We start from the raw sequence: 27,464 nt of genomic DNA on the forward strand, positions 1-27,464 counted from the left end.
TCCAATTGGCCCAGACTCTGATTTCGATGTGTCTGCCACATCTTGTTGCCAAATCGATGTGCAGGACTCCGAGATGCTGGAATTTTTTCCCTTGCACTACAGAAAAATTGCACAGGCCATGGAAGCAGGTCCACATCTCAGATTTTGTTGCATTACACTTGCCAGTCTTGGCTTCATTCATTGAACAGTATCCAGAACTCAGTTGTGTGACGATACTTCACATGTCGGCATAACATTTCAGTTCAACAAGGTCTGATTCTAGTTCAACATGACAGTGGACAATCACATGTGCTTATTCCCACAGTGCTGACAAAGGGTGTGTTACAACTGCTTCACCAAGGACATTGGGGAATTGTTCGCAGTCAACAGTTAGTGTGTTGGCACTGAGCTTTGCAGGGCATGGACGCCCACACAGAAATGATGATGTCACAGTGTCGTGCATGCGCGGACAACCGATCAGCTCCACCACAGACATTCTCAGCTTGGCCTAAGATTCAATCCCCACGGCAACGAGCACACATAGACTTCGACTTTGATGCACCCAGGAGAAGCGGAATTACGATGCACCCTCGTCCCTGCCATCCCTGCTCACCGGCCTAATGGACATGGACCCGTCGTCGCCATCATCAACCCCGGGACACGCACTCTGACCTGGACATGTGCCCTGGCAGAAGTTTTCTGTTGCCTCACAAGCCAAATGGGAGGAAAGGGGTGGGGTGGGGGAGGATTGTACAGTCAGCAGCATGCCACCCTCCATGGTCACGGCTACCAGTTCATTTCTATGTCCAGCATCCTGCCTCCCTCCCCGTTGTCGTTCACATCCTCCCCACACAACAACAGTGAGGCATTTCAGGGGGGAGGAATGTGAAAGATGAAGTGCAAAGATCAATTAGTAGGCACTGGATCAAAGGCGCCTATCATGAAAGAGGCCAGAGAGATACTCACCAGCAACACGCCGCCATGCCCTCTTGACAGCATGTATTTAGGCTATCGCCGCTGACTGGAGGGCCTCACTCACTTAATCATTCAGTTTGACGTCCGTCAGTTTACTCGCAGAATGGATTTAGATCGTCACAGGCTATGGCAGTACACAGCGACCACATTAGTGACTACAGCGGGACTAGTTTACCTCAACCAGAATTGTACCTTACATCAGTCTGCAAGAAGACTATTACTGATGAGCTTATACCACAACACATGAACACTATTCAAGTTAAGTAAATGTTTCCAATTCATGTAAATAAAGAACTGTATTAATCCATGTGTGTATTTTTGTTGTAGAAAGAGGATGCTGGCCACCTATAACAACATCCTCTCCCTTGCTTCTTTGCAATAGAAGACTCCATTCTTGCTCCATTTTTGAGTGAAGCAGGTTAAGGAAATGACTAACAGTGGCACAAAATACCCTCTACCACGCACATTACTGTGGCTTTCAGAGTATGTATTTAGATGTTGTTGAACTGAGCTGCAAGTTGGATGCATCACTAATTCAAGCTCCAGGGATGCTTAAAAATGGGAGACTGTGCTAGTGTGCCTCTGTAAGGCATCACAAGATTTTCTTGTAAGCAGAATGTTCATGGACTGAGGTGGGCTGAAAAGATCTGACAACAGTTTACAGCACTGCACAAATCAATAAGCTGACGTCAAAATTGTGTATGGAGTAGTTATGGACCACTGTCATCACAATCGTGTATGAAGTAGTTATGGACCACTGTCATCACCAACCAACTGCTCCTTGGGATTATAAGATTAGACAATGACAGCATCATGAGACTGTAAGACTGAAACAGAGAGATAAGTAAATCCCAGCGACTCTTTTGGAAACAATGATTTTCCTATAATATAAAGTTTTGTATCAGTGTAAATTATGTGTGGTAGACATTACTGACCTACATCATTACTTATATCACTATTACTTGTGACAGTTTCCTGATACCAAGATTCCAGCATGTCAGGGAAGTAATCAGGTGCCAACACCACCCTGCAACACACCTCTGCCAAGTGAGCTGCAGAAAGCACTGCTCCTGTGATTCAACAACTGCACTGTTCAGTGAGCCAAGAAATTTGCAGCTCCACTCACTGAGGGCCTTTGTGTACACCAGACATGAAAACAGGTGATGCACACAAACTGCTGCAGACCATTCGCTACATTCTGTCATTTCACGGGCAGCCAATCAAATGCCACTATACCTCCGCTATGTGAGTATTTAGGACTGCTACGGACCCTATCCAGGCAGTCCAATGTAGCCAGTCAACTGATGCCTTCTGCTATGCATCCAGCATCACTTCTGACTGCAAGCCACCTCCGCCTCCAGTGGACAGTGCTAAGTTCAGCAACATGCTCCCAGGAACTGTTAGCTTACTCATTACTGACAGATTCTTCAGGTGAGATTGAATGACTTTGAAATTATTCTGGTCTTGTCAGAACCTGTTCAAACTTGTGCCTCCCTATGGGAGTGTGGCATTCGAGATTTCCAGATGTTCATTAAGTGGGAGGGCTGTATCACATAACAGACAATATTTTTGGGTTTTCCAGTTGTAGAAGGATTGCATATCACACATTCATTGAAATTTCCATTTAGTCTAAGATTTTGTTCCACATTATTGATATTTTTGCACTTTGTCTGTGTTGAGCTTCAGTATAGGCCAAAGGAGACCAGCTGTTGTCAGGTTGAAGAAAATCATTTTGTTCATAAATGGAGACAGAACTTTCTTATATTTACCTGAGGGTGTGTTCTGAGCCTGGAACACTTCAATTTCTATTCAGAATAAAAACCAAGCCACCTTCGGCACATATTGTGATTTTATCTCAATGCATAATGCATTTCAAGCCCTGAACATCAAACCTTTGACTTGTTTTGAATTGTGTTTTCAAATGTCCTTTAGGACGAAAAGTGTATATATGTACATTACTTTCTGACTTTAGTATGTGAGTGCTCACCCTTTAGTACTGTCTGAATGACTCAAAAACAAGTCTGTACAAAATTGTATTGTGACTGAAACACTGTAGCCCATGCAGACTTGAGTACAAACTCTAATGAGGAATACAATCTTTCACACTGTTTGCAGATGTCATGCTAATTTCACTTGTTTGTTTTTTATTGATCGCATTGAATGTATTTTCCAGTCGCTGCCTAACATATCGCATCAGTTACACAGCGCCAAGCAATGTGTGTTTTTAACAGGAGCTATATACACCAAATAACCGGACACGAGTTACTGTCAAGTGGACAAGTGATAGAAGTTTTTATTTTATAACATACTGGAAGTAAAACTTAACAATTAGTAAAAGTCCAAATCTTATGGTTCAAGAGTGCATTATACTTTGGAAGAAAAACTTTTTAACTTGCATTCAGAGTTGAGAAAATTACAAAGAAGTGTCAAGACGTGCTTAAGTGCTGCGAACAGAACTATAAATGGTTTGGACAGTTTATTTGAAATTGTAAGTGCCAAGCAAGTCAGAAGAAGACAGGTTGTTGTTACTTCGACAGAGAGAGCCAGGACGTAAAGGCTACCTCAAAAGAGTAGATTGAATACTTGTGGATAAAGCAGAAAAGGTGAGGCAGAGAAAGCTTGAAGATGAGAAAAAGCAAGAAAAACAAATGCGCACAACATCTACTTCCACATCTTCTGCTGTACTTCCTTCTTCTTCATCTCAGGAATCAGATAAAGCATCATCAGTTCACAAGAAATTGCTGCAAGGCAAGGTGCAAAGATTTTATTACTGAAAAGTTAACAGCTGACTTGGACAAATGTCAGCTGAGTGTAAGAGATCCTGTATATATTCTTCAGGTGACTGCAGACACAATTGGTCACAACACTGAAGAGCTATGTATTAATCATCTTCTCTTCACAGAATCAGACAGCAGAAGAGAACACTCTGAAACAATAAAATCTGTTTTCAAGAATGATATCCCTGCAGTTCTGACTGTTTATTGGGTTGATACACTGTTGCCACCACTAAATGTCAGGGACCCAAAATAAGAAAGGCTTCCAATAACTGTTGCATTTGGGAACAGAGAACAGCTCATAGGTCTTCCAAAATTACAGAATGGTTCTGGTAACGAGGAAGCCAATGCTGTTATGAATGCATTAATGTATTATGGGTACTGAAGACAGTGTACAAATTCTTTGCAGTAAAACAACTGCCTCAAACTCTGGTTTTCTTAATGGGGTATGTATCTTACTTGAATACAAATTGTTGTAGTAGTAGTAGTAGTAGTAGTAGTACTAGCAGCAGCAGCAGCAGCAGCAGCTGTCTTCAGTCCGAAGATTGGTTCTCTGCAGCTCTCCATGCATGTCTAGACAGTGCAAGCCTCTTCCTCTCCGAATAACTACTGCAACCTACATTCATTTGCACCTACTTACTGTATTCTGTTCTTATGTCTCCCTATATAATTTTTAAAAAATCCACATAAAGTGTAAATGTGGATGGTTGATACGATCGGTGGCGCAATGACAGACTACAAAGTATGTGATAAATGTAGAAGAAATTAACTCGGGGATAAGGGCTTGTGGCTGACCCAACTACATTGAAACAAGTGTAAATCACAAACCTGCATAGCTCCTCAGATGAGTCAGACACATCTGTAGCCACAAAAATTGCTTTAGATGCATTAAATGATAGTTTCTTATATCTTGGTGAGTCCCCTGAGAAAAAGAAGAGACTGGGAGAAAAAACGTATGTGCAGAAAAAGTCCGAGCAAGTGTCTGAGGTATAAGTACCTAGTGTGGAAGAAATTGCAGATTATGAAACAAATTTTGAATCTGAAATGATAATCCAATTGAAAGACAAATTAGGTACCAGCACCACAAGCAGTGGGAAGATCCAAATTTTGACCTCCTTCCAAAAAGTTGAAGCATTAAAAGGATTGAAAACGAATTTGGAGCCTCTAACTATTTAGTGAGAAAAGCAAAACAATTTGTCAAAGATTGTGGTATCTTAGCAACCCCCAATCCAATATCTAAACGTGTCTTAAGTGAAGAAATTGTGAATGGTGTCACAAAATGCTACAATAGAGACAATATAAGCTGCTTTTTGCCTGGGAAGAAGGATTTTGTTTCTGTCAAGGAAAATGGTTCCAGGATTCATAAACAAAAATGGCTAATGTTGGGAAACCTGCATGAACTGTATCAGGCATTCAAAGGTGAACACCCAGAATTGAAAACACAGTTATCGAAATTCTGTCAGTTGTGAGCCAAGAACTGTGTTTTGGCTGGTGCAACTGGTACTCACTGTTTGTGTGTGTGTGTGTGTGTGTGTGTGTGTGTGTGTGTGTGTGTGTGTTTGCAGTATTCACCAAAATGTGAAATCATTTTGGAAGGTTCCAGATTAAAAGAGTTGACACATGAAACAGACAGTCAACTTAGCACCTAAACTGTCTTGCTCTGATCATTTGTAAACCTTCACAGTCAAAATATTATATGTTCACAGCGATAACTGCGCAGGTACACATTCTACCATGACACACCTGCAAGAGTCGTTTGATGAAGATGGAATTGATGAAATAGCATATAAACTGTGGGCATCTACAGATAGAACAACTCGCCAGACTTGTGTATCATCTGTGGAAGACTTCTTGGAAAACCTTGTAGACAAATTAAAAAAAGTTTCTGTTGCATTCCTTCCTGTAGTCATGTCCTAGTTCATGAACCACGGGCAACGTATGAGTGGTCCCGACAGTTGGGATACCAGTTACTTTGGAATAAGGCTGGGCATCTCGGACATATTCTGAGTCGTGGTCACCTTTGTGCTCATACGGCAAAGACTACCAAATCCACCGGTTAGTCCCTCAGCCGTTAGGGGTAAAACCCAATGGGACTCGGGGCAAGTAAGGCTAGCAACCTGCTTCCCTGGTACTTTCAATATGATACTGGCAACAATCAGAGCAAAATGCCTCGGACCTTCGGAGGTGACGGAGTCCCACCTCTAACTGACAAACCAGGGACTCCTAAGATACGACTTGGCAAACAAATGGTAATGAGATGGGGAGCTATTAATATCAATGGGGGCTACTCTGGGAAGAAGGTAGAGCTGGCAGAGACTGCAAGTAAGATGGGGCTGGACGTTTTAGCTGTTAGTGACATTCGGGTAAGGGGTGAAAAAGAAGAGGTAGTGGGAGAATACAAGGTCTACCTGTCAGGAGTCAAAGCAGGAATAGCACAATGGGGTGTAGGGCTTTACATCAGGAAAGAAATGGAATCCAGCGTAGTTGCAATAAGGTATGTAAACGAACGACTGATGTGGATAGATTTGACAGTGTTTAGCAAGAAAATTAGGATTGTGTCAGTATATTCGCATTGTGAAGGGACAGATCAAGATAAGATGGATAGTTTTTATGAGGCACTCAGAGATGCAGTTGTTAGAGTAAAGGACAAGGACAGTGTTCTGCTCATAGGTGATTTTAACGCCAGGATTGGAAATCGAACAGAAGGGTATGAAAAGGTTATGGGTAAATTTGGAGAGGATATGGAGGCCAACAGGAACGGGAAACAACTCTTGGATTTCTGTGCCAGTATGGGCTTAGTAATCACAAACTCCGTTTTTAAACATAAGAACATTCACCAGTATACTTGGGAAGGCAGGGGAACCAGATCTGTCATTAACTATATAATAACAGATCAGGAATTCAGGAAGGCTGTGAGGGACACACGTGTATTCAGGGGATTCTTTGATGACACTGATCATTATTTAATCTGCAGTGAAATTGGGATTGTGAGGCCGAAAGTGCAGGAGGTCAGGTCCATATGTGGGAGGATAAGAGTGGAGAAGCTTCAGGATAAGGAAATCAGGCACAAGTACATAACAGCGATCTCAGAAAGGTACCAGTTAGTTGAGTGTAGTCAATTACAGTCATTGGAAAAGGAATGGACAAGGTACAGGGACACAGTACTAGAAGTGGCTAAAGAATATCTTTGAACAGTAGTGTGTAAAAGTAGGATGAAGCAAACAGCTTGGTGGAATGACACAGTCAAGGCAGCCTGTAGGAAAAAGGAGGCGTATCAAAAATGGCTACATACCAGAACCCAGGTAGACAGAGAAAGTTATGTTGAAGAAAGAAACAAAGCCAAACAGATAATTGCAGCATCCAAGAAGAAATCTTGGGAAGACTTTGGAAACAGGTTGGAGACTATGGGTCAAGCTGCTGGGAAACCATTCTGGAGTGTAATTAGCAGTCTTCGAAAGGGAGGTAAGAAGGAAATGACAAGTATTTTGGACAGGTCAGGAAAACTGCTGGTGAATCCTGTGGATGCCTTGGGCAGATGGAGGGAATATTTTGAAGAGTTGCATAATGTAGGTGAAAATACGATCAGCAAAGTTTCAGATTTCGAGGTAGAATGGGATAGGAATGATGATGGAAATAGGATCACATTTGAGGAAGTGGAAAAAATGGTCAATAGATTGCAGTGCAATAAAGCGGCTGGGGTGGATGAAATTAAGTCGGAACTCATCAAATACAGTGGAATGTCAGGTCTTAAATGGCTACACAGGATAATTGAAATGGCCTGGGAGTCGGGACAGGTTCCACCAGACTGGACAAAAGCAGTAATCACACCAATCTTTAAACATGGAAACAGAAAAGATTGTAACAACTACAGAGGTATCTCTTTAATCAGCGTTGTGGGTAAAATCTTCTCAGGTATTGTTGAAAGGAAAGTGCGAGTACTAGTTGAGGACCAATTGGATGAAAATCAGTGTGGGTTTAGGTCTCTTAGAGGCTGTCAGGACCATATCTTTAGCTTACGGCAAATAATGGAGAAGTGTTATGAGTGGAACAGGGAAATGTATCTATGCTTTATAGATCTGGAAAAGGCATATGACAGGGTTCCTAGGAGGAAGTTCTTGTCTGTTCTACAAGATTATGGAATAGGAGGCAAACTTTTGCAAGCAATTAAAGGTCTTTACATGGATAGTCAGGCAGCAGTTAGAGTTGACGGTAAATTGAGTTCATGGTTCAGAGTAGTTTCAGGGGTAAGACAAGGCTGCAACCTGTCTCCACTGTTGTTCATGTTATTTATGGATCATATGTTGAAAACAATAGACTGGCTGGGTGAGATTAAGATATGTGAACACAAAATAAGCAGTCTTGCATATGCGGATGACTTAGTTGTGATGGCAAATTCAATTGAAAGTTGGCAAAGTAATATTTCAGAGCTAGATCAGAAATGTAAGGACTATGGTATGAAGATTAGCATCTCCAAAACGAAAGTAATGTCAGTGGGAAAGAAATATAAACGGATTGAGTGCCAAATAGGAGGAACAAAGTTAGAACAGGTGGACGGTTTCAAGTACTTAGGATGCATGTTCTCATAGGATGGCAACATAGTGAAGGAACTGGAAGCGAGGTGTAGCAAAGCTAATGCAGTGAGCGCTCAGCTACGATCTACTCTCTTCTGCAAGAAGGAAGTCAGTACCAAGACTAAGTTATCTGTGCACCGTTCAATCTTTCGACCAACTTTGTTGTATGGGAGCGAAAGCTGGGTGGATTCAGGTTACCTTATCAACAAGGTTGAGCTTACGGATATGAAAGTAGCTAGGATGATTGCAGGTACTAGTAAATGGGAACAATGGCAGGAGGGTGTCCACAATGAGGAAATCAAAGAAAAACTGGGAATGAACTCTATAGGTGTAGCAGTCAGGGCGAACAGGCTTAGATGGTGGGGTCATGTTACACGCATGGGAGAAGCAAGGTTACCCAAGAGACTCATGGATTCAGCAGTAGAGGGTAAGAGGAGTCGGGGCAGACTGAGGAGAAGGTACCTGGATTCGGATAAGAATGATTTTGAAGTAATAGGTTTAACATCAGAAGAGGCACCAATGTTAGCACTGAATAGGGGATCATGGAGGGACTGTATAAGGGGGGCTATGCTCCAGACTGAACGCTGAAAGGCATAATCAGTCTTAAATGATGATGATGATGATGATGATGCATTCCTTCAGAGTCACCCAACAGTCTGAATTTCTACAACATCTGAAAGAGACACTTTGTGACAATGAATACATTATAATATGTGATTTTGCACTTGTCCTGCAGGAGGAGGTACAGGGGTTTCATTGGAACAATGCACAGGCCACCATTCACCCATCTGTTGTTTATTATAGACATCCAGAAAACTGTGCAACTGATCACATTTCCTCTGTTATAATATCGGAATGCTTTAGACAATACACAGTGAGTGATTATCTTTTTCAGCCTCACTTGGTTAGCTTCATGAGATCCCATTTCCATAGAACACCCAAATATGTGCACTACTTCTCTGATGTGCTGCAGCCCAGTACGTCCTATGACTATAATATCAGCGAGTCACTGTTGCAATCAGTCAACTCATACAAATACCTGGATGTAACACTTTGTAAGGATAACTTTTCATCAGGCCGACTTTTATATCTCTGCGGAGTGCCATTTCTTTGCTGTATCACATGCCAAAGAACCATGTGATGGTACAACGAGTATTATCAAGAGACGTGCTGCCCATGCCAGTATGCTGTGCAACTACAACTCTCAGTTAATGACACCCAGACTACTGGTTGAATGGTGCTCCAAGAACATAGCAGTGTGTCACTTACATTACACAACGAACAGTGAGTATGATGAAGAAGAATATCTCCTTCAAGAATGGTTTGCACAAATTGACACAATTGCATGTACCCACAAGTTACATAGTGTTATTCTACATCTACACCTACACTCTGCAAACCACTGTGAAGTGCATGGCAGAGGGTACCTCCCATTGTACCAGTTATTAGGATCTCTCCCTGTTCCATTCACATATGGAGCAAGGACGGAATGATCGTTTAAATGCCACTGTGCTTGCAGAAATTATTCTAAGCTTATCCTCATGATCCCTGTGTGAGCAATACATAGGGGATTGTAGTATATCCCTAGAGCAATCATTTAAAAATTCTGGTTGTATGTAAAGGCTGTTAGTGGCAACAAAGTTAGTCTCCAGTCCCTAACAAATGAGACAAGAACTGAAATTTAGAGTAGTAAAACAAAAGCTGAAGTGCTTAACACAGTTTTTTTCAAATTTAAAATCGGTTCTTGAAACTCTGTTTACAGACTCTTAGGATAGTTTACTTCTATATTCAAGAATCTTCAAGTCCAGTTCCTTCAGTATCTCTGTGACACTCTCCCAAGGATTAAACAGTCCTTTGACTATTCATGCAGCCGTTCTCCGTGTATGTTTGATATCTCCTATAAGCCCTATTTGGTATAGGTTCCACACACTTAAGCAATACTCTAGAACCAGTTGCAAGAGTGATTTGCTAACGATCTCTTTTGGAGACACACTGATCTTTCGTGGTATTCTACCAATAGACCGAAGTCCACCAGCTGCTTTACCCAAGACTGAACCTATGTTATCATTCCAGTTCATATCCTTACAAAGTGTTACATCCAGGTATTTGTATGAGTTGACTGATTGCAACAGTGACTCGCTGATATTATAGTCATAGGACATGATGTTTTTTTTAATTTTGTGATGTGCAAATTTTACACTTCTGAACATTTAAGCAAGTTTCAAATCTCTGCAACATGTTGAAATCTTTTCAAGATCTGACTGAATATTTATGCAGCTTCTCACAGATAGTACTTCATTATAGATAACTGCATCATCTGCAAAATGCCTGATTTTACTATTAATATTGTCTGCACGCTATTAATATGCAACATGAACAGTTTAAGGGTCCCAACACACTTCCCTGGGACGCACCCAAAATCACTTCTACATCTGACAATGACTCTACATCCAAGATAACATGGCCTCCCTGCCAGAAACTCCTCAATCCAGTCGCAAATTTCACTTGATACCCCATATGATCATACTTTTGACAATAAGCGTAGGTGCAGTAGTGAGTTAATGCTTTTCGGAAATCAAGAAACACTGCATCTACTTGCTGGCTGTCTTGATCCAAAGCTCTCAGTATGTCGTGTGTGAAAAGCGCGAGTTGGGTTTCACGTGACTGATGTTTCCGAAACCCATCTGGTTGACACTGAGGAGGTCATTTTATAAGATACCTCATTGTTTTTGAGCTCATAACATATTCTGCAACAAAGTGATGTCAAGGATCTTGGACAGCAGTTTCCTCGATCACTTCTACTACCCTTCCTGCAGACGAGTGTGACCCGTGCGTTTTTCCAAGACCTATGGCATGGTTTTTTGCTCGAGTGATCTACAATAGATTATAGCGAGCAGAGGGGCTAATTCAGTTGCAAATTCAGTACAGAATCTGACAGGGATTCCGTCGGGGCCTGAAGCTTTGTTCAGTTTTAACAATTTCAGCTCTTTTTCAACACCAGTGACACTAATAATTATTTCATTCACCATTTCAGCGGTATGAAGATTAAATTGGGGCAATTGTGTGTGTGTGTGTGTGTGTGTGTGTGTGTGTGTGTGTGTGTGTGTGTGTGTGTAAAGGAATATTTGAAAAAAAAACTGTGTTAAGCACTTCAGCTTTTGTTTTACTACTCTAAATTTCAGTTCTTGTCTCATTTGTTAGGGGCTGGAGACTAACTTTGTTGCCACTAACAGCCTTTACATACAACCAGAATTTTTTTCGATTTTGTGAAATGTCATTTGACAATATTCTGCTATGGTAGACATTGAAGGTATTACATATAGCTCTCTTGACAGCCAAACACATTCATTCAGCATCTCTCTATCTATAGCCCTTTGCTTTGTTTTACACCTATTATGCAGTAATCTCTGTTTCTTTAAAAGTTTCTTTACAGTGACTGTCCACCATGGATGTTCCATCCCATTGTGAACTGTTCTACTGGGCAAATATCTATGCAGGACACGGTCAACTATTCTTTTAAACCTGAGCGAGAGTTCCTCTACATGCTCCTGACCTGTGCTGAATGTTTCGGACTTCTCATTGACATACGACACTACTGGCTGATTTTTTAACTAGTTTACTCTTTGCAATCATTGTTGCCATAACCACACCACAGTCACTGATACCAGTTTTGATGTGGATATCCTCAAAGAGATCAGGTCTATTTGTTGCCATTAGATGCAATATACGAGTTGTGTTCAAAAAGTAAGGTGACTTTAAATTTTTATGAAGAAATACTTATTTATTCATGAATACTTATGTTTTCCTCTTCAAAGTAATCCCCCTCAAATACAATACACTTGTGCCAACACTTCTTCCAATCCCCAAAGCACTTTTCACAAGCATTTTTTGGTACAGCCTTGAGTACTTCCAGTGATGCAGTTTTTATTTCCCCAATCACTGAAAATCGTCGTCCTTTCATAGGTCTCTTCTGTTTTGGGAAAAGGAAAAAGTCACAGGGGGGGGCCAAATGTAGTGAATATGGTGGCTGAGGCATGATTATCGTGTTGTTTCTGGCCAAACTGTTTCTCACAAGCAACAATGAATGAGCAGGTGCATTGGTGTGATGCAAAAGCCATGAATTGTTTTTCCACAAACCCGGGTGTTTTTTGCGTATTGCTTCTCGCAAACGACGTATAACATCAATGTAATACTCCTTACTGACTGTACAACCTGGAGTCAAAAATTCATGATGCACTATGCCATTGTAATTGGGGGGGGGGGGGGGGGGGGGGGGGGGGGGGGACACTAACATTTCATCGAACTTGACGTGCTTCCTTTGGTCTTGGTTCTCTGGGATGCCTAGATTGGGCTTTGGTTTCAACGTCATAACTGTATACCCACGTTTCATCACCATTTATGACTCTTCTGAGCAAATAAGGATCATCATTGATGTCATTCAAGAGCCCCTGAGCAATGTTCATGCGGCGGTTCTTCTGATCAATATTGAGAAGCTTTGGAACAAACTTTGCTGAAATGTCTCATGGCCAAAATGCCTGAAAAAATTGAATGGCATGAGCCGACTGAGTTGCCAACATCCTCAGCAACTTCTCTTACAGTAATTCGACAATTTTCCAAAACAATTTTCTTCACAGCTTCGAAGTTATCATCTGTTGTTGACATACTGGAACATCCAGAGTGAAGTTCATCCTTGGCATCTTCTATCTTGAAAGAGCTTGTACCACTTGGAAGCCGGTCGCAGTGGCCATGCGATTCTAGTCGCTCCAGTCCAGCACCGCGCTACTGCTATGGTCGCAGGTTCGAATCCTGCCTCGGGCATGGATGTGTGTGATGTCCTTAGGTTTAACTAGTTCTAAGTCTAGGGGACTGATGACCTCAGATGTTGAGTCCCATAGTGCTCAGAACCATTTTGAACCATTTGTAAACATTTTTTTTTTTAAGCAGACTCACCGTATGCCACTGTCAACATTTCCAGTATTTTAGAGCACTTGATTCCATTTTTCACACAAAATATGATGCAATTTCTTTCCTCCATTTTTTTTTAATAATCCAAATTCACTGAGCACACTAAGACAAGTCTAACCTTTCTATCTGTCAAAAACAAATGAAGTGTGCTGTACACCTGAAACTGTGAACATATGTTCGGGACATGTGTACCAATATAACAAAAACAGATCGATAGTCGAATGTGCACTGTGTGATCAAAAGTATCCGTACACCCCCAAAAACATACGTCTTTCATATTAGGTGCATTATGCTGCCACCTACTGCCAGGTACTTCATGTCAGCGACCTCAGTAGTCTTAAGACATTGTGAGAGAGCCGAATGGGGCGCTTCGCAGAACTCACAGACTTCGAACATTGTCAAGTGATTGGCTGTCACTTGTGTCACAAATCTGTATGCGAGATTTCCCAACCCTAAACTTCCCTGGATCCACTGTTTACGATGTGATAGTGAAGTGGAAACGTGAAGGGACACGTACAGCACAAAAGTGTACAGGCTGACCTCATCTTTGACTGACAGAGAATGCAGACAGTTGAACAGGGTCATAATGTGTAATAGGCAGACATTTATCCAGCCCATCACACAGGAATTCTAAACTGCATCAGGATCCACTGCAAGTACTATGACCATTACGTCAAAGGTGAGAAAATTTCGATTTCACGGTCGAGCAGCTGCTCATAAGCCACACATCATACCAGTAAATGTCAAACGATGCCTCACTTGGTGTATGGAGCATAAACATTGGACGATTGAACAGTAGAAAAACGTTGTGTGGAGTGATGAATCACGGTACACAATGTGGAGATCCAGATGGTAGGGTGTGGGTATGGTGAATGCCCAGTAAACGTCATATGCCAGCGTGTGTAGTGCCAACAGTAAAATTCGGAGGCGGTGGTGTTATGGTGTGGTCATGTTTTTCATGGAGGGGGCTTGCACCCCTTGTTGTTTTGCGTGGCACTATCACAGCTTACGCCTACATTAATTTTTTAAGCACCTTCTTGCTACCAACTGTTGAAGAGCAATTTGGGGATGGCGACTGCATCTTTCAACATGATCTAGCACCTGTTCATAATGCACGGCCTGTGGCGGAGTGGTTACATGACAATAACATCCCTGTAATGGACTGGCTTGAACAGAGTCCTCACCTGAATCCTATAGAACACCTTTGGGATGTTTCGCAACACCGACTTCGTGCCAGGCCTCACTGACTGACATCGATACCTTTCCTCAGTGCAGCACTCCATGAAGAATGGGCTGCCATTGCCCAAGAAACCTTCCAGCACCTTACTGAACGTATAGCTGCAAGAATGGATGCCATCTTCAAGGCTAAGGGTGGGCCAACACAATACTGAATTCCAGCATCATCGATGGAGGGCACCACGAACTAATTTTTAGCCAGGTGTCCAAATACTTTTGAACACTTAGTGTATGTTGCCCACGCAATTTGAAAAGTCACCTTACTTTTTGAACAGCACTCATGTTTTCATCATGAGTGGTTCCTAACTATCTGTTCTAGGTAGTTTTCAGAGAAGGCATTTAGTAATGTTTCACTGAATGTCGTATCACCCTCTCACCACTAACAAAACTGTAATTTTCTCAATTAATTGTTGGATGATTATAGTCTCCACCAATGATTATAGTATGATTGGGGAACTTACATACTGAGGTTTTCTCTGAAGTTTTTTTTTTTTACATCAGGAGACGAGTCTGGTGTGCGATAGAAGGATCCAATTATCATTTTATGACCACCCCTGATATTGGGTCTTCCCCAAACAATCTCACATAGGGCAACAGTTTCTATCTCAGTGGAATTGAGTTTCTTGTCTAATGTGACGAATACACCATCTCCATTTCCCATTTTCAATATAAACTTAAATTTTCCTCAAAAATCTCACTGCTATCAATGTTATGTTTCAACCAGTTTTCTGTACCTAGTATTATGTGAGCTTCGCTGCTCTTCATGAGCACTTCAAACTCGGGGGTTTTGTTGCGAATCTTTGGCAGTTTACCATTAGGATTTTAATACTCTCACCTATGGGAGGCATTTCTTTTGATCTTACACTCACACTCCTGGGTTTCTTACAGCTACCGTTATCTGGACTGGACTGAGTCGCCTAATCTAAAAAAAAAAACCTTGTGTGCACCCCACACACAGTCAGCTACCTGAGTAGCAGCCTCTGATATGAAGTGCACACCTGACTTATTTAGGGGAACATACGGTTCTCAACACTATGACACAAGTCCAGAAGAAACAACCTACATTGTCGCAAAACTTTTGAAGTCTCTGGTTCAGTCCATCCACTTGACTCGGAACCAAAGGGCCACAATCAGTTATGGGGACAATGCTGCAAACTGTGAGCTTCGTTGAAACTCCAAGCGCAAGGCTGGTCTTCTCAACCTTCTCTGCCAGTTGCTGGAATGACAAAGAATGACTCTGGAGCCCAGACAACAGGCATTATTTGCTCCGATGTGTACCACTATCTGCAATTGGTTGAATCCTGTTCCCTCAATGGCTGCCGGAATAGGCTCTTCAACATACTGAATGAGGCTCCCAGGCATATGCACGGAGTGCATCTAGTGTCCTTTCCAGTCCCTTGCTGCCATTTCCCTAAGAGGTAACATCATTCACCGTACGATTGAACTGCCGACGATTACTAGACCTCCTCCTGATGCCGGACAAAACACGTTTCCCCAAAAAAGGTGAAATGAGACCCACTGGGTCAGTTCCAGTGAAAGACGTGTTGAGCCCTCTCTGGTCCCCGTCCACCCTGTAGATGGTGCCTAAATCCACCACTGATACACCACTCGCAGTCAAGTGGACAGGTAATGACAGATCCTGTACTTCCTGAAGAGGAGACAGGACCCACGGGAGAGGGTAACACTTGAGGTACCACTGTTACAGGTATCACAGGTACACGATTCTCGGAAGCTCTTCCAACACACCGATTCGCAACAACTCTCAATTGTTTGACAGTAGTCATAGTGATTTCCAGCTGCTTACGAATGTGAACCAACTTATCCCGTGTTTGAGAACAGCATTCACAGTGGGGCTGCATTTTGGCTCGTGCAATGTATTACAAGGCTGTGAACAAGGGAGTTTAAATTAAACCCGCTGATTATCTTTTAATCTGTTGAGCTAAAAAGTTGCTTAATCCCTATAAGAATAATTTGAAACAGATACACAAAATGAGATTTCTATTAACGCAACACAAACACCTGTGGTAAGAGTTACTGGTTTCCTAAAATGTTTTGATGTTAGTTATAGCTGTTAGCAAATTTGAAAACCAAGTTAATTTATGTTAAATGCAGATAATATATAGGGCTACTCCTCTTTAAGGGAAAACTAGATATGACACAAAATATTAAGTTAGAAAATCTGTTAAAGTAACTAAATCACTAACCCCGATTTGTTACAAATTGCTCGTAGATTATGCAAAGACAATGGTAGCTTCCAAAAATTCTCGAAAACGCATATTTATTTGTGTTGAAATTCAGGGGTGATGTATTCTTTGACTGAACTGTGAAACACAAACGTTGATTTCCTACGAATTAAATTACATATCCAAAACACTGACACCACTAACTTATAAAAATGTAGTTTTGTAAGTGTCCAAAAATTCTGAAACTACCCTATTTTTCATGTAATTGTACAATGAAACTAGAGAAAGATTGTTTTGGGCGAGGACAGCCTCTGTCCTTAAAAATTTTAAAAGAACATAATTTAGTTTAAGCCTACAACTGACAGTAACAATACTAGTTTCCACTGGCCACTACAATACCCAAACGAAAGTTTTCTCCAGTTTGCTAGATATCAGAAATAAATCTCTAACTAGGACCCAACAAAACTAATATCTCAGTGATATCACAGGGTTTGTTGTATGCATGTATGAACGTCACTACTGGTTTAGAAGTTGTTGGTTTGTGGGGGTTGAAGGAACCAGACTACAAAGGCCATCAGTACCACTTAGAAGTGTTTTTAATGTTAATGAGGATACCAAAAAGGTTTCAAGTAGCTTCTTACATTCTTGTGGGCCTTCACTTTCACCTTTGTATGTATACCCTGAGAAACATGATGCCTTAACTATGGGCAAGACACATTCTCATAAATCTGAATCTGTTTACTGTACCCTCCAAGCAGGTGCTCGGCTGGGATGAGTATTATTATGTTTCACATCATTGAAGGTCAGATGTCGTACTGCGTGATCTTATATATTATAAATGCTTGCTACTGGTCTGTTGACTGTAGTAACTTACTATGCTATGTTGTAACACCACCTTTTTAACAATAAACATGTTTTTCAGTGTCATAATGTTGGAGTCTGAAAACAATTTATTTTGCATTAATGCAACACATTGTTGCACGTACTAAACAATGGAAAATCTGAGACGTAATGCAACAATATTATGAAGAGGAAGGTTTCTATCTTTATTAGAACAGAAGTTACAGTCATATTTGTCAGCAGCGTTTGTCAAATTTTCCACTCTTTTTAGAACTTTTGAGTGGCCACTAGTCTCATCTTACTTGTGCTAAAATTCTGCAATTTGGTATTTGCCATTTTCTTGTCATGTGCAAGGAACACAACAAATTTTATGAAAATTGAAGAGGGTCAGGTTGACACCTTTTAACTCTGACACGGAATGACTCTAAGGTATTTTGCCTTTCTCATACATCTTGCACACCAGGTGAAATAGTTATGTCATGGCTGACTGTCCTAAGGATCTCAATATTTCTGAGGGGACGTTGACTACTCCAGGGCTTTTGTTTCAACTTAGATCTTCCAGTGCTCCGCAAATTCTTCTCACAGTACCATATCGCCTGTCTCATTTTCACACGCTTCCACTTCCCTTTCAACAATATTATCTACTTGTTCATTTCCCTTGTAGAGTCCATAAATACACTGAAGCAACAAAGTCATGGGATAGCGACATGCAAATATACAGATGGCGGCAGTAATACACAAGTTATAAAAGGGCAGTGCATTGGCAGACCTGTCATTTGCACTCAGGTGACTTATGTAAAAAGATTTCCAACATGATTATGGCTGCACTAAGGGAATTAACAGGCTTTGAAGGTGGAATAGTACTTCAAGCTGACACATAGGACATTCTACTTAAGAAATCTTTGAGGAATTCAATATTCTGACATCCACACAATGTCAAGCGTGTGCCAGTTATACCAAAGTCCAGGCATTACCTCTCATCACACAGCAGCCGACGGCCTTCACTTAATGACTGAAAGCAGTGGTGTTTGTGTAGAGTTGTCAGTTCTAACAGACAAGCAATCTGTTAGGACAGTGCAACGAAAATTGATGTTAATGGGCAATGGCATCAGATGACCAATTTGAGTGCCTCTGCTGACAGCACAGCATCACTTCCAGTGGCTCACCTGTGCTCGTGACCATTTCGGTTGGACCCTAGGTTACTGGAAAATTGTGGCCTGGTCAACTGAGTCCCAATTTCAGTTGATGAGAGCTGATCATACGGTTTTAGAGTGTGGCACATATCCCATGAGACCATAGACCCAGGTTGTCAATAAGGCACTGTGCAAGCCAATGAAAAGGACTGGTTCCTCAGGCCCAACTGAGCCAATCACTGATGGAAAATGGTTATGTTCAGCTACTTGGAGACCACGTGCAAATGTTCAGCAATGAAATTTTTATGGATGAAAAATGAGATAATCATATGGCATTGACAGCCACGAGTCCCCACCTGGGGATGTTTGGCCGCCAAGTTGCAAGTCTTTCCAGTTGATGCCACATTGGGCAACTTGCGTGTTGATGCTTATGGATTACCACATGCTCTATCACTGGACCACAATTGTTCACAACTGATCTGAAGGACATTCTGGACAATTCGAGCGAATCATATCGTCACGCCAGACTGCCCAACATGAATTCCACACACATTTACGGGACATAATCGAGAGCTCAGTTTGTGCACAAAATCCTGTACTCGAAACTCTTTCACAATTATGGATGGATATAGAGGCAGCAGGAAACTTCCAATGACTTGTTGAGTCCATGGCATGTCGAGCTGCGGCACTATGCCGGGCAAATGGAAGTCCGACACGGTATTAGGAGGTACCCCATGACTTTTGTCACCTCAGTGCATATTCCCTTCTTTATTTAGCACTTGCCAGCTTTTATTAAACATACAGTTGCTTGTCTTTTCTCCATAGGCCCCTTTCCTCTTCCTATATAGGCTATGTTATACATGCTTCTACAGCCTTTCATTTGTCTCTAACATTTGCTGCTTACCAATTTTGCAATTTCTGCCAATCTCGTCTCTTAGGCACCTGTATTCACTTTCACCTGCCTCATCTGCTGCACTTTTGTATTTTCTCCTTTCATCTTTTACTGTATTCGCTTCCCCTGTTGCAGTCAATTATTATCTAATGATCCCTCTGCAACTCTCAACAATGTCTTGTTCTTCCATTTGCAGCTACATACATATTCTGCAAGCCACCGTGGGGTGCATGGTGGAAGGGAACTTGTGACTCTAACAGTAATTTCCTTTTCTATTCCACTTGCAAACAGAGAGAAAGAAACAACAGTTTATATGCCTCCATACGAGCTCTAATCTCTCCTATCTTATCTTCATGATCCTTATGTGAAATGTATGATGGCAGCAGTAGAACCGTTCTGCAGTCAGCATCAAATGCCAGTTCTCTAGAGTTTCTCAATAACAATACCTGTGGGGAAAAAAGGTGCCTTCCCTCCAATGATTTCCATTTGAGTTCCCATAGCATCTCTGTAATACTTGCATGTTGTTCGAAACTACCAGTAACAAATCTAGCAGCCTGCCTCTGAACTGCTTCAATGTCTTCCTTTAATCCGACCTGGTGCAGATCCCAAATACTCTTAACAGTACTCAACAATGGGGGTGCCCTAGTGTCCTATATGCAGTTTCTTAAAATTCTTCCAATAAAATATACTCAACCATTCTCCTTCCCTACAACAATCCTTACATGGTCATTCCATTTCATATTGCTTTGCAATGTTATATCTAAATATTTAATCCACGTGACTGTGTCAAGTGGCATGCTACTGATGCTGTACTCTTAACATTATAAATTTGTTTTCCCTATTCATCTGCATTAACTTACATTTGTCTACTTTTAGAGCTAGCTGCCATTCATCACACCAACTATGGAGTTTGTCTTAGTCATATTGTATCCTCCTACAGTCACTCAATGATGACACCTTCCCTAAACTACGCCATCATAAGCAAACAGCCACAGACTCCTGCTAACTCTGTCCACCATGTCAGATTTACGTATATCAAATTATCCATGTCCCATCTCTGTAATTTCCTAACTTTTTGCAATTTCTTATGTTTAAGTTACAGTTCACAACCAATAAATTAAGCTCACAGTTCGCACCCGCCCCTGGAAATGTCTTACAGTTTAAAATCTGGTTCCAAGATCTCTGCTTTACGATTACATATTTAATGAGAAACCTTAGTTTCCTGAAGGCTCTTGCACGTATACAACTTTGTTTCTTGAGTCTTAAACCAAGCATTAGCAATGATTAAGTTAAGCTCTGTGCAAAATTCTTCCAGATTACTACTTCTTTCATCCCCCCCCCCCCCCCACCTCTTCTGTCAGTATTCCCCTACAATTTTTCCTTCTCCTCCCTTTCCTTTAAATTTTCACTCACTAAACTGAACAATTTCTTTTCTCTCATCATACATTTTTTTCAATATCTTCATCATCTGTGGAGCTATCTGCCATACAATAAACTAATACTACTATGATGGGTGCCAGCATCATGTCTAGCTTATTCACATTTCTATTTTCTTTTTCATTATTACACCTACTCCTGCATTATCCTTAGTCAACTTCACACTTACAACCCTGTAATCAACAGGCCAGAAGTCCTCTTTACACTGCCACCAAACTTCACTAATTTTCCCTGTATCTAATTTCAACCTACCCATTTTCCTTCTTAAATTCTGTAACCTCTCTATCCAATTAAGGGACTTAACATTCTACACTCCAACTCGTAGAATGAGTTTTGTTTTCCCTGATGACAGTATCCTCCTAAGTTGTCCCCTGCCTTGAGTTTCGAATGCATGACTATTTTACCTCCAGAATATTTTACCCAAGAGAACGCTATCATCATTCAACCACACATAAGAGCTGCATTCCTTCAGGAACAACTGTGGTTGTAGTTTCTGTTTTCTTTCAGCTGCTTGCAGTACCAATACAGCAAAGCTGTGTTGGCTAGTGCTACAAGGGCGGTTCAGTCAGTCATTTAGATGGTTGCCCCTGCAACTACTGAAAAGGCTCTCTTCAAGAATCAATGTGGCTGCACTTACAATATGGCTATCTGTACTGCTCCACTCAAGTCACCCCAAGCCAGCAAGGTCCATGGTTCATGACAGGTGGAGCTGTACACATACAGAACTACAGTAGATTAAGAGCTGTAAAGCAAATCGATCTCTGAAGCTGTACCTCTACCCTTCTTGAAACTTGATGTAGAAGCTGTTGATAAAGTGTTTGAAGTCAGCGATACGGCACTACCGTGACGTTTCAAGTTGTTCTCACTGCCATAACCGGATTCAGCCTGTAACATTCACCAGAAATCCGAATTTACCAATTAAAAATAGTTCTTCACTTGTACTTAATAAGGTATAGTCTATGAGGGAAAACAAACAAACACACACACACACACACACACACACACACACACACACTACAGACAAAGACATGACGATCATGATAATTATCTGAACTACTTACCAAATCTCAAAGAGATCTTCCAAGGAGTCCCTGTCACTGTGTCCTCCACACCACCAACACCACATTCTTATAGCTCAAACTTGAAATTTATGAAAATTAAGAATGAACTTTATACTCTAAATAAATATGTAGGTGCAGTGCAATCTGACATTTAGTTTTTTGTTGTATGATCTCGGCATAATCTACCTGTTCTGGAACCTAGTTTCAGAAGTTACCCATATTTTCCCCTGAATGATATCTGGTCCTTTAAATACTTGACAAGTAGTTCTGGTACAAATAATAAAAGAGAGAATCACAAAACATTAACTGTTCTTTTTGGTCAGATGTCAAGTAAAAGCCATTAATGTGATATCAGCTCTGATTAACTGTTCCACCCAGGCAGTCCTGCCAGGTATCTTTACAAGTAATATTCTCCAGCAATTACTACACACTGGAGGAATTACCAACTACACAGCAGCCTAAGAAATAGACATCATATTACCTGCTGAACACGGAAATTCACCATCTTTCATGTCTACAGACAATAATTTCCACACTGTGTGACATTATGCTTTCCTGGTGTAATTTTGAAATGTTCTCGGGTTCCCAGGGAACACCTGTCTGAATACTAAAGAATATTTGAAAATCAATTTTCAAACCAACATCAAGTATACTTTTGGTGTTACCTGGTGAGAGTGTCTTGTATTATCAGTAACAACAAGGCATCAACAAGTTGCTGAAGCTCCCCTTCACATCTTTTTTGGAATGTATGTTACTGATGTCGGCATTAGTCTCGGATGGAGGTATCAAAGAACATTTCTTCCACTAGTGTGCTATTGATAGTATAAGAACAAGTAGCAGTACACTCATCACATTTCTGTTACGGGAGCAACTCCTCTGCATGCTGATGCCTGCTTATATACAGCATTTTATTCTGACATTTTTTTGTCACCACATGATACTTGTAGACATTTCAGTTCTGTATTGCTAGCTATGCAGGTTCCATCCAGATAAATACTGTTTCACCTCTTACGTATGCCACAACCTCAGTCACTAACTTTTAACTGGCCTTTGTATCAACAACAAAAAGTGAATGCAATTTGGTAAACCACAGCCGTCATTTGACAAGTTACATTTTCATGGCCACTAACAGAATGAATGGTGACAGATAGAGTAACTAAGGTTAAAAATGTCACTTCCAGAAACACATCAACATCAAGAACTTTCATCTAAAGTCCACTGTTAGAACATTATACATTTTGTAACATCGATATTTTTTTTTACTTGTTTACTGTATCCTCCTTTAATCTTCTTTTTAGGTTTAAATAAAGATTTCTGCTTCTCACATGACAAACATGAAAGTGTTAGTTTTGAAATTAATAGTCCTGCTAATTTTCCCACACACTGTTGGCCACTACAATCTGATGAGTTCACACAGAGACAATAGTAATTAACTCGCACCATGAAGTCACACTGAAGTAGTACTTTGCAGACATTATTACTAACCACAAAACAAAAAGTAAAGTGAAATGATACAATGTCAGAGGCTTTACTGGTCTCATACAGGTATCATTTTTATGTATATAGATTGAAGCTGCGAGTAAAAATCTGTACCAAGGCTGGGACTTGATCCCAGGTCTCCTGCTTATTAGGCAAGTACATTTGCCATTAAGGGGAGCCGGAGGTGCCTATGCTGCCCATGTTAAAATCACTAAGTTTGAGGAACATTTATGAATAAACTACCAAATAGAAAAATTTATATATAGAGTGGTTTAGTATTGCAGTTATGACAGAGGGATTTTGGAGTATCTTTTCTAGTTTCCTTCCAATTATTTTTTTTATTAATGACCCAAACTTTTTTTTACAAATAACTGCTTTATAATTAAACTGAAATGAAACTACTGAACATATTGCTAAATGGCTGTTTTACAATGTAAGTTTGACCACTAGGAGTGCTGTATAAAAATTTCATCTCTCTAGCTTGAGTGGATTTTGAGAAAATGTTCCTTATATTCGAAAAATTCTAATTTACGGGAAATGGCTACCAAAGTTTCTCAATACATTCCTGCACTATAGGATGGATTATCAGGGTCTTCTTCTTCATCCTCCAAAAGCTTCCTCTTCTGTCTTCTTTTCTGGCCTGTTGTTCCATCATACTTCATATGCCTTTCTCTTCTTTCTGCTCCTCTTATCCTTTCTCTGTCAATATTTCTTAGTGCTCGTTCAGTGTTCACCCCAGCTGTAAATCCTAATGCCTTCAGAACTTCACACTTTACACTGTTCCCTTGGTTGTAGGTTGCTATTGAATCATAAATGCCAAAGTGCAGTGTTTTTATGCTTACAAACAGCCTTTTAGGGATCACTTTCCAAATCAAATTGTTTATACGCTCTCATTAGGATTCTGCGTCTTTCCGTGTAGACATTTGTGTAACAATTCTGGCTGTGCTAAGTCATGAAAAATTGGTTTTATTGCATTTATCACAGCTGCTGGCAAACCATTATATTTGCACCAGGAATCTTTTGGGCACAGGCTGTGTTGAGGGTATTCATTGGAAGAGGCAGTATGAAGGAATAATGCCCACACTGCTTTTCGTATGTCACTAACATTACTAGTATTTTGCCTTATAGCATACCCATAGTATCTCTGTAGACGTTCAATCACCTCATCAGTAAGCCTGCCTCTCCCTCCTATTGTCTTTCCAACACTGAGCTTACTTGAACCCAAAGTTTGTTTGAGCCTTCGAAGCTGTGCACCCATACGCTTTTGCACATGCCCAATGCATTCCAACTTTTCAACTACAAATTAATTTCCATATGGTTTCAGTTCCTCTATAGTCTTGAAACCTTTGGAGTCACCATCCCCGTCACCATCCCCAAGGTAGTATTTGTACCTAACGTTGTATCTGGGAACTGAACGTTCAAAAATTTGTTTCACTCCATCCACTTCCATTGCTCCACTTGATCCACTAAAATTTGCCTCACAGGTTCCACTGTGCTCTCCTTTGATTTTATTTTTGCACCTACAATGTTTTGATAATATTGCAACATCTATCACTTTTGCACTATCACCACAAGTAGCAGTTACAACCCCATTCAGGGATTTATGACCCCTCTTTTGCCAGGAACCATCTAATGCCACTACCAAATCCCTAGAACCACCGTTCATTTCTACAGATTCCTCCACTGCTTCCTTCATGGTTTTCAAAGCCACATCTTCAACAGAGGATCCTACCAGTTCACAGTAGTACCCAAATTTGCTTGGAGGATGAGGAAGATATTAGTGTTTAACGTCCCGTCGACAACGAGGTCATTAGAGACGGAGCGCAAGCTCGGGTGAGGGAAAGATGGGGAAGGAAATCGGCCGTGCCCTTACAAAGGAACCATCCCGGCATTTGCCTGAAGCGATTTAGGGAAATCACGGAAAATCTAAATCAGGATGGCCGGAGACGAATTTGCTTGGAGGTGATGGCAAGTTCCTAATACCACAAAACAGTTTACCAGCAGCAGGCCCTTTTCCAATGGATCGAAGACCACACACAAGTCGAACATTCACATCAAACACTATAGATCGTCCATTTTCACCAAAGAGACTGGCATGTGAATTGTAGAAAGTCACTTGATACTTGCAACATGCACAGATTATCATCATCTCACAAGCTAAACCAAAGTGCTTTGTTATCTCTAGTCCCACTCCTACACTTGAACACATTTTGCACAGAACACTTTCTTTCAGCACAGAAGATAATAATCCAATATTCAGTACTTCGTTAATATCATCACTGTCACTAACATATTCACGAAATCTGTCACTTCCACCAGTCAGCTTCTTACTAGAAGATGTCACAGGGCTATGGCCGGCCATGTGTTGCTTAGCAGAAGAACGCACTGTTTCAGTAATTGTAGTATCGTTCTTCCTCTTCTTATATACACGGTTACTAAAACGTGGCATCGTAACCAGGACAACGCTTTACACAAGAAGTATAATACTACCAACAGGCGCAACACTGAACTAATTCCAAACGGTAAACAGCATAGAAACGATGTTCCGCGCTCTTAGCGCTTCATTTGTCACAGAAAACAATGTAGCCAACCCTTGCACACTCGCTGTATGCGTAACATAAGGCGCTGTATGCGTAACAGGCCGAGAAAATCCCAAGCAGTTCACCAGGAAGTCACGAGAGGGTGTTAGATGCATTCAGCGGACACCCATTTCCTATGCAGGCGTGGGGGAGAATGGTAATAACTCCACTTCTAGGGCGAGTAGAACAATAATTCAAAGTTTACATTAAAAAGGAATGTTACAATTAATTTTCGGTATATATATATATATATATATATAAGAAAAAAAAATCGTAATTTTTTTGGATTTGACCACCTCCGGCTCCCCTTAAGCCACCTTGGCACAGCGGTTTACACAAATGCATGGATTACCCTGGCACACCTCCCTTCTTGATCCAAATACTTACTGCCACTCCAGTCTATAGCAAAAAATAAAGTTGGTATGACCAAGTACAATCAACTAACTGATGAAAGTAGCAATGAGACAGAAGATCATAAATTCAAATCACTAGATACTAACCTTTATGTATTCTTCCAACAGTAGTTGTAAACATAGGGAAAAAAGGACGATTTAAAAGACATCCTTTAGACTTAGTTAGATAGGTATTGCATGCTCCATCACCATCACCGCCAACACACATTATTTTTACCAAGTCCATTGCCAAAGAGATCACAAAAATCATTGGATAAATGACAAGCGGTTCGTTGGTTGATTGTGGGAAGGGACCAAACAAGGAGGTCATCAATCCCATCAGTTTAGGGAACAATGGAGAAGGAAGTCGGCTGTGCCCTTACAAACAAACGATCCCAGCATTTGCCTGAAGTGATTTAGGGAAATCACGTAAGCCTAAATCAGGATGGGCAGACATGAGTTTGAACCATCTTCCTCCCAAATGCGAGTCCAGTGCGCAAACCACTGCGTCACCTCGCTCGGTCACCAACAAGCAGTAACTCTTCTTACTATGATAGTATTCCAGCAGAAGAACTTGTAATGACAAGGTAGTGGGCCCCATGAGCAGCCTTTATATACAGTTGATGATTCAAGATGTACGACTGAAATACAAGGCAGCAACAACCACTTAAGCAGGGTTAAGTAAGCAATTTCTAATTGAAGAGCATAATTCTCAAAGGTGTCACATGACAAAACATTGCTGTTCTATTATAAACAATACTGTGTGTTAATAACAATATTGTGAAAAGGAAAGTTGCACTCACGCAAACGCAACTCACACACACGACTGCAGTCTCAGGCAACTGAGGTCACAGTTACAGGGGAACAGCTCCCTGCCACCTGTACTGCAGGATGGTGATAAGTTGGTGGTGGCTCTATTATGCTCTGGGGAACATTCACGTGGGCATCCATGAGTCAAATGGGGCTTG

At 41.0% G+C, this 27,464-nt stretch overlaps 1 protein-coding gene across 1 annotated transcript in view; it reads right to left on the reverse strand.

The window, feature by feature from the left end:
* Window positions 1–27,464, reverse strand: part of LOC126483823 (ceramide transfer protein) — a 203,827-nt gene that overhangs the window by 108,374 nt on the left and 67,989 nt on the right. The window contains exon 3 of the mRNA XM_050107021.1: window positions 21,759–21,870. Within this exon, the coding sequence (XP_049962978.1) occupies window positions 21,759–21,870 (112 nt within the window). The remainder of the gene's footprint in view (window positions 1–21,758; window positions 21,871–27,464) is intronic.

Source organism: Schistocerca serialis, chromosome 6 (genome assembly GCF_023864345.2).
Source record: "Schistocerca serialis cubense isolate TAMUIC-IGC-003099 chromosome 6, iqSchSeri2.2, whole genome shotgun sequence".
NCBI classification, from domain to species: domain Eukaryota; kingdom Metazoa; phylum Arthropoda; class Insecta; order Orthoptera; family Acrididae; genus Schistocerca; species Schistocerca serialis.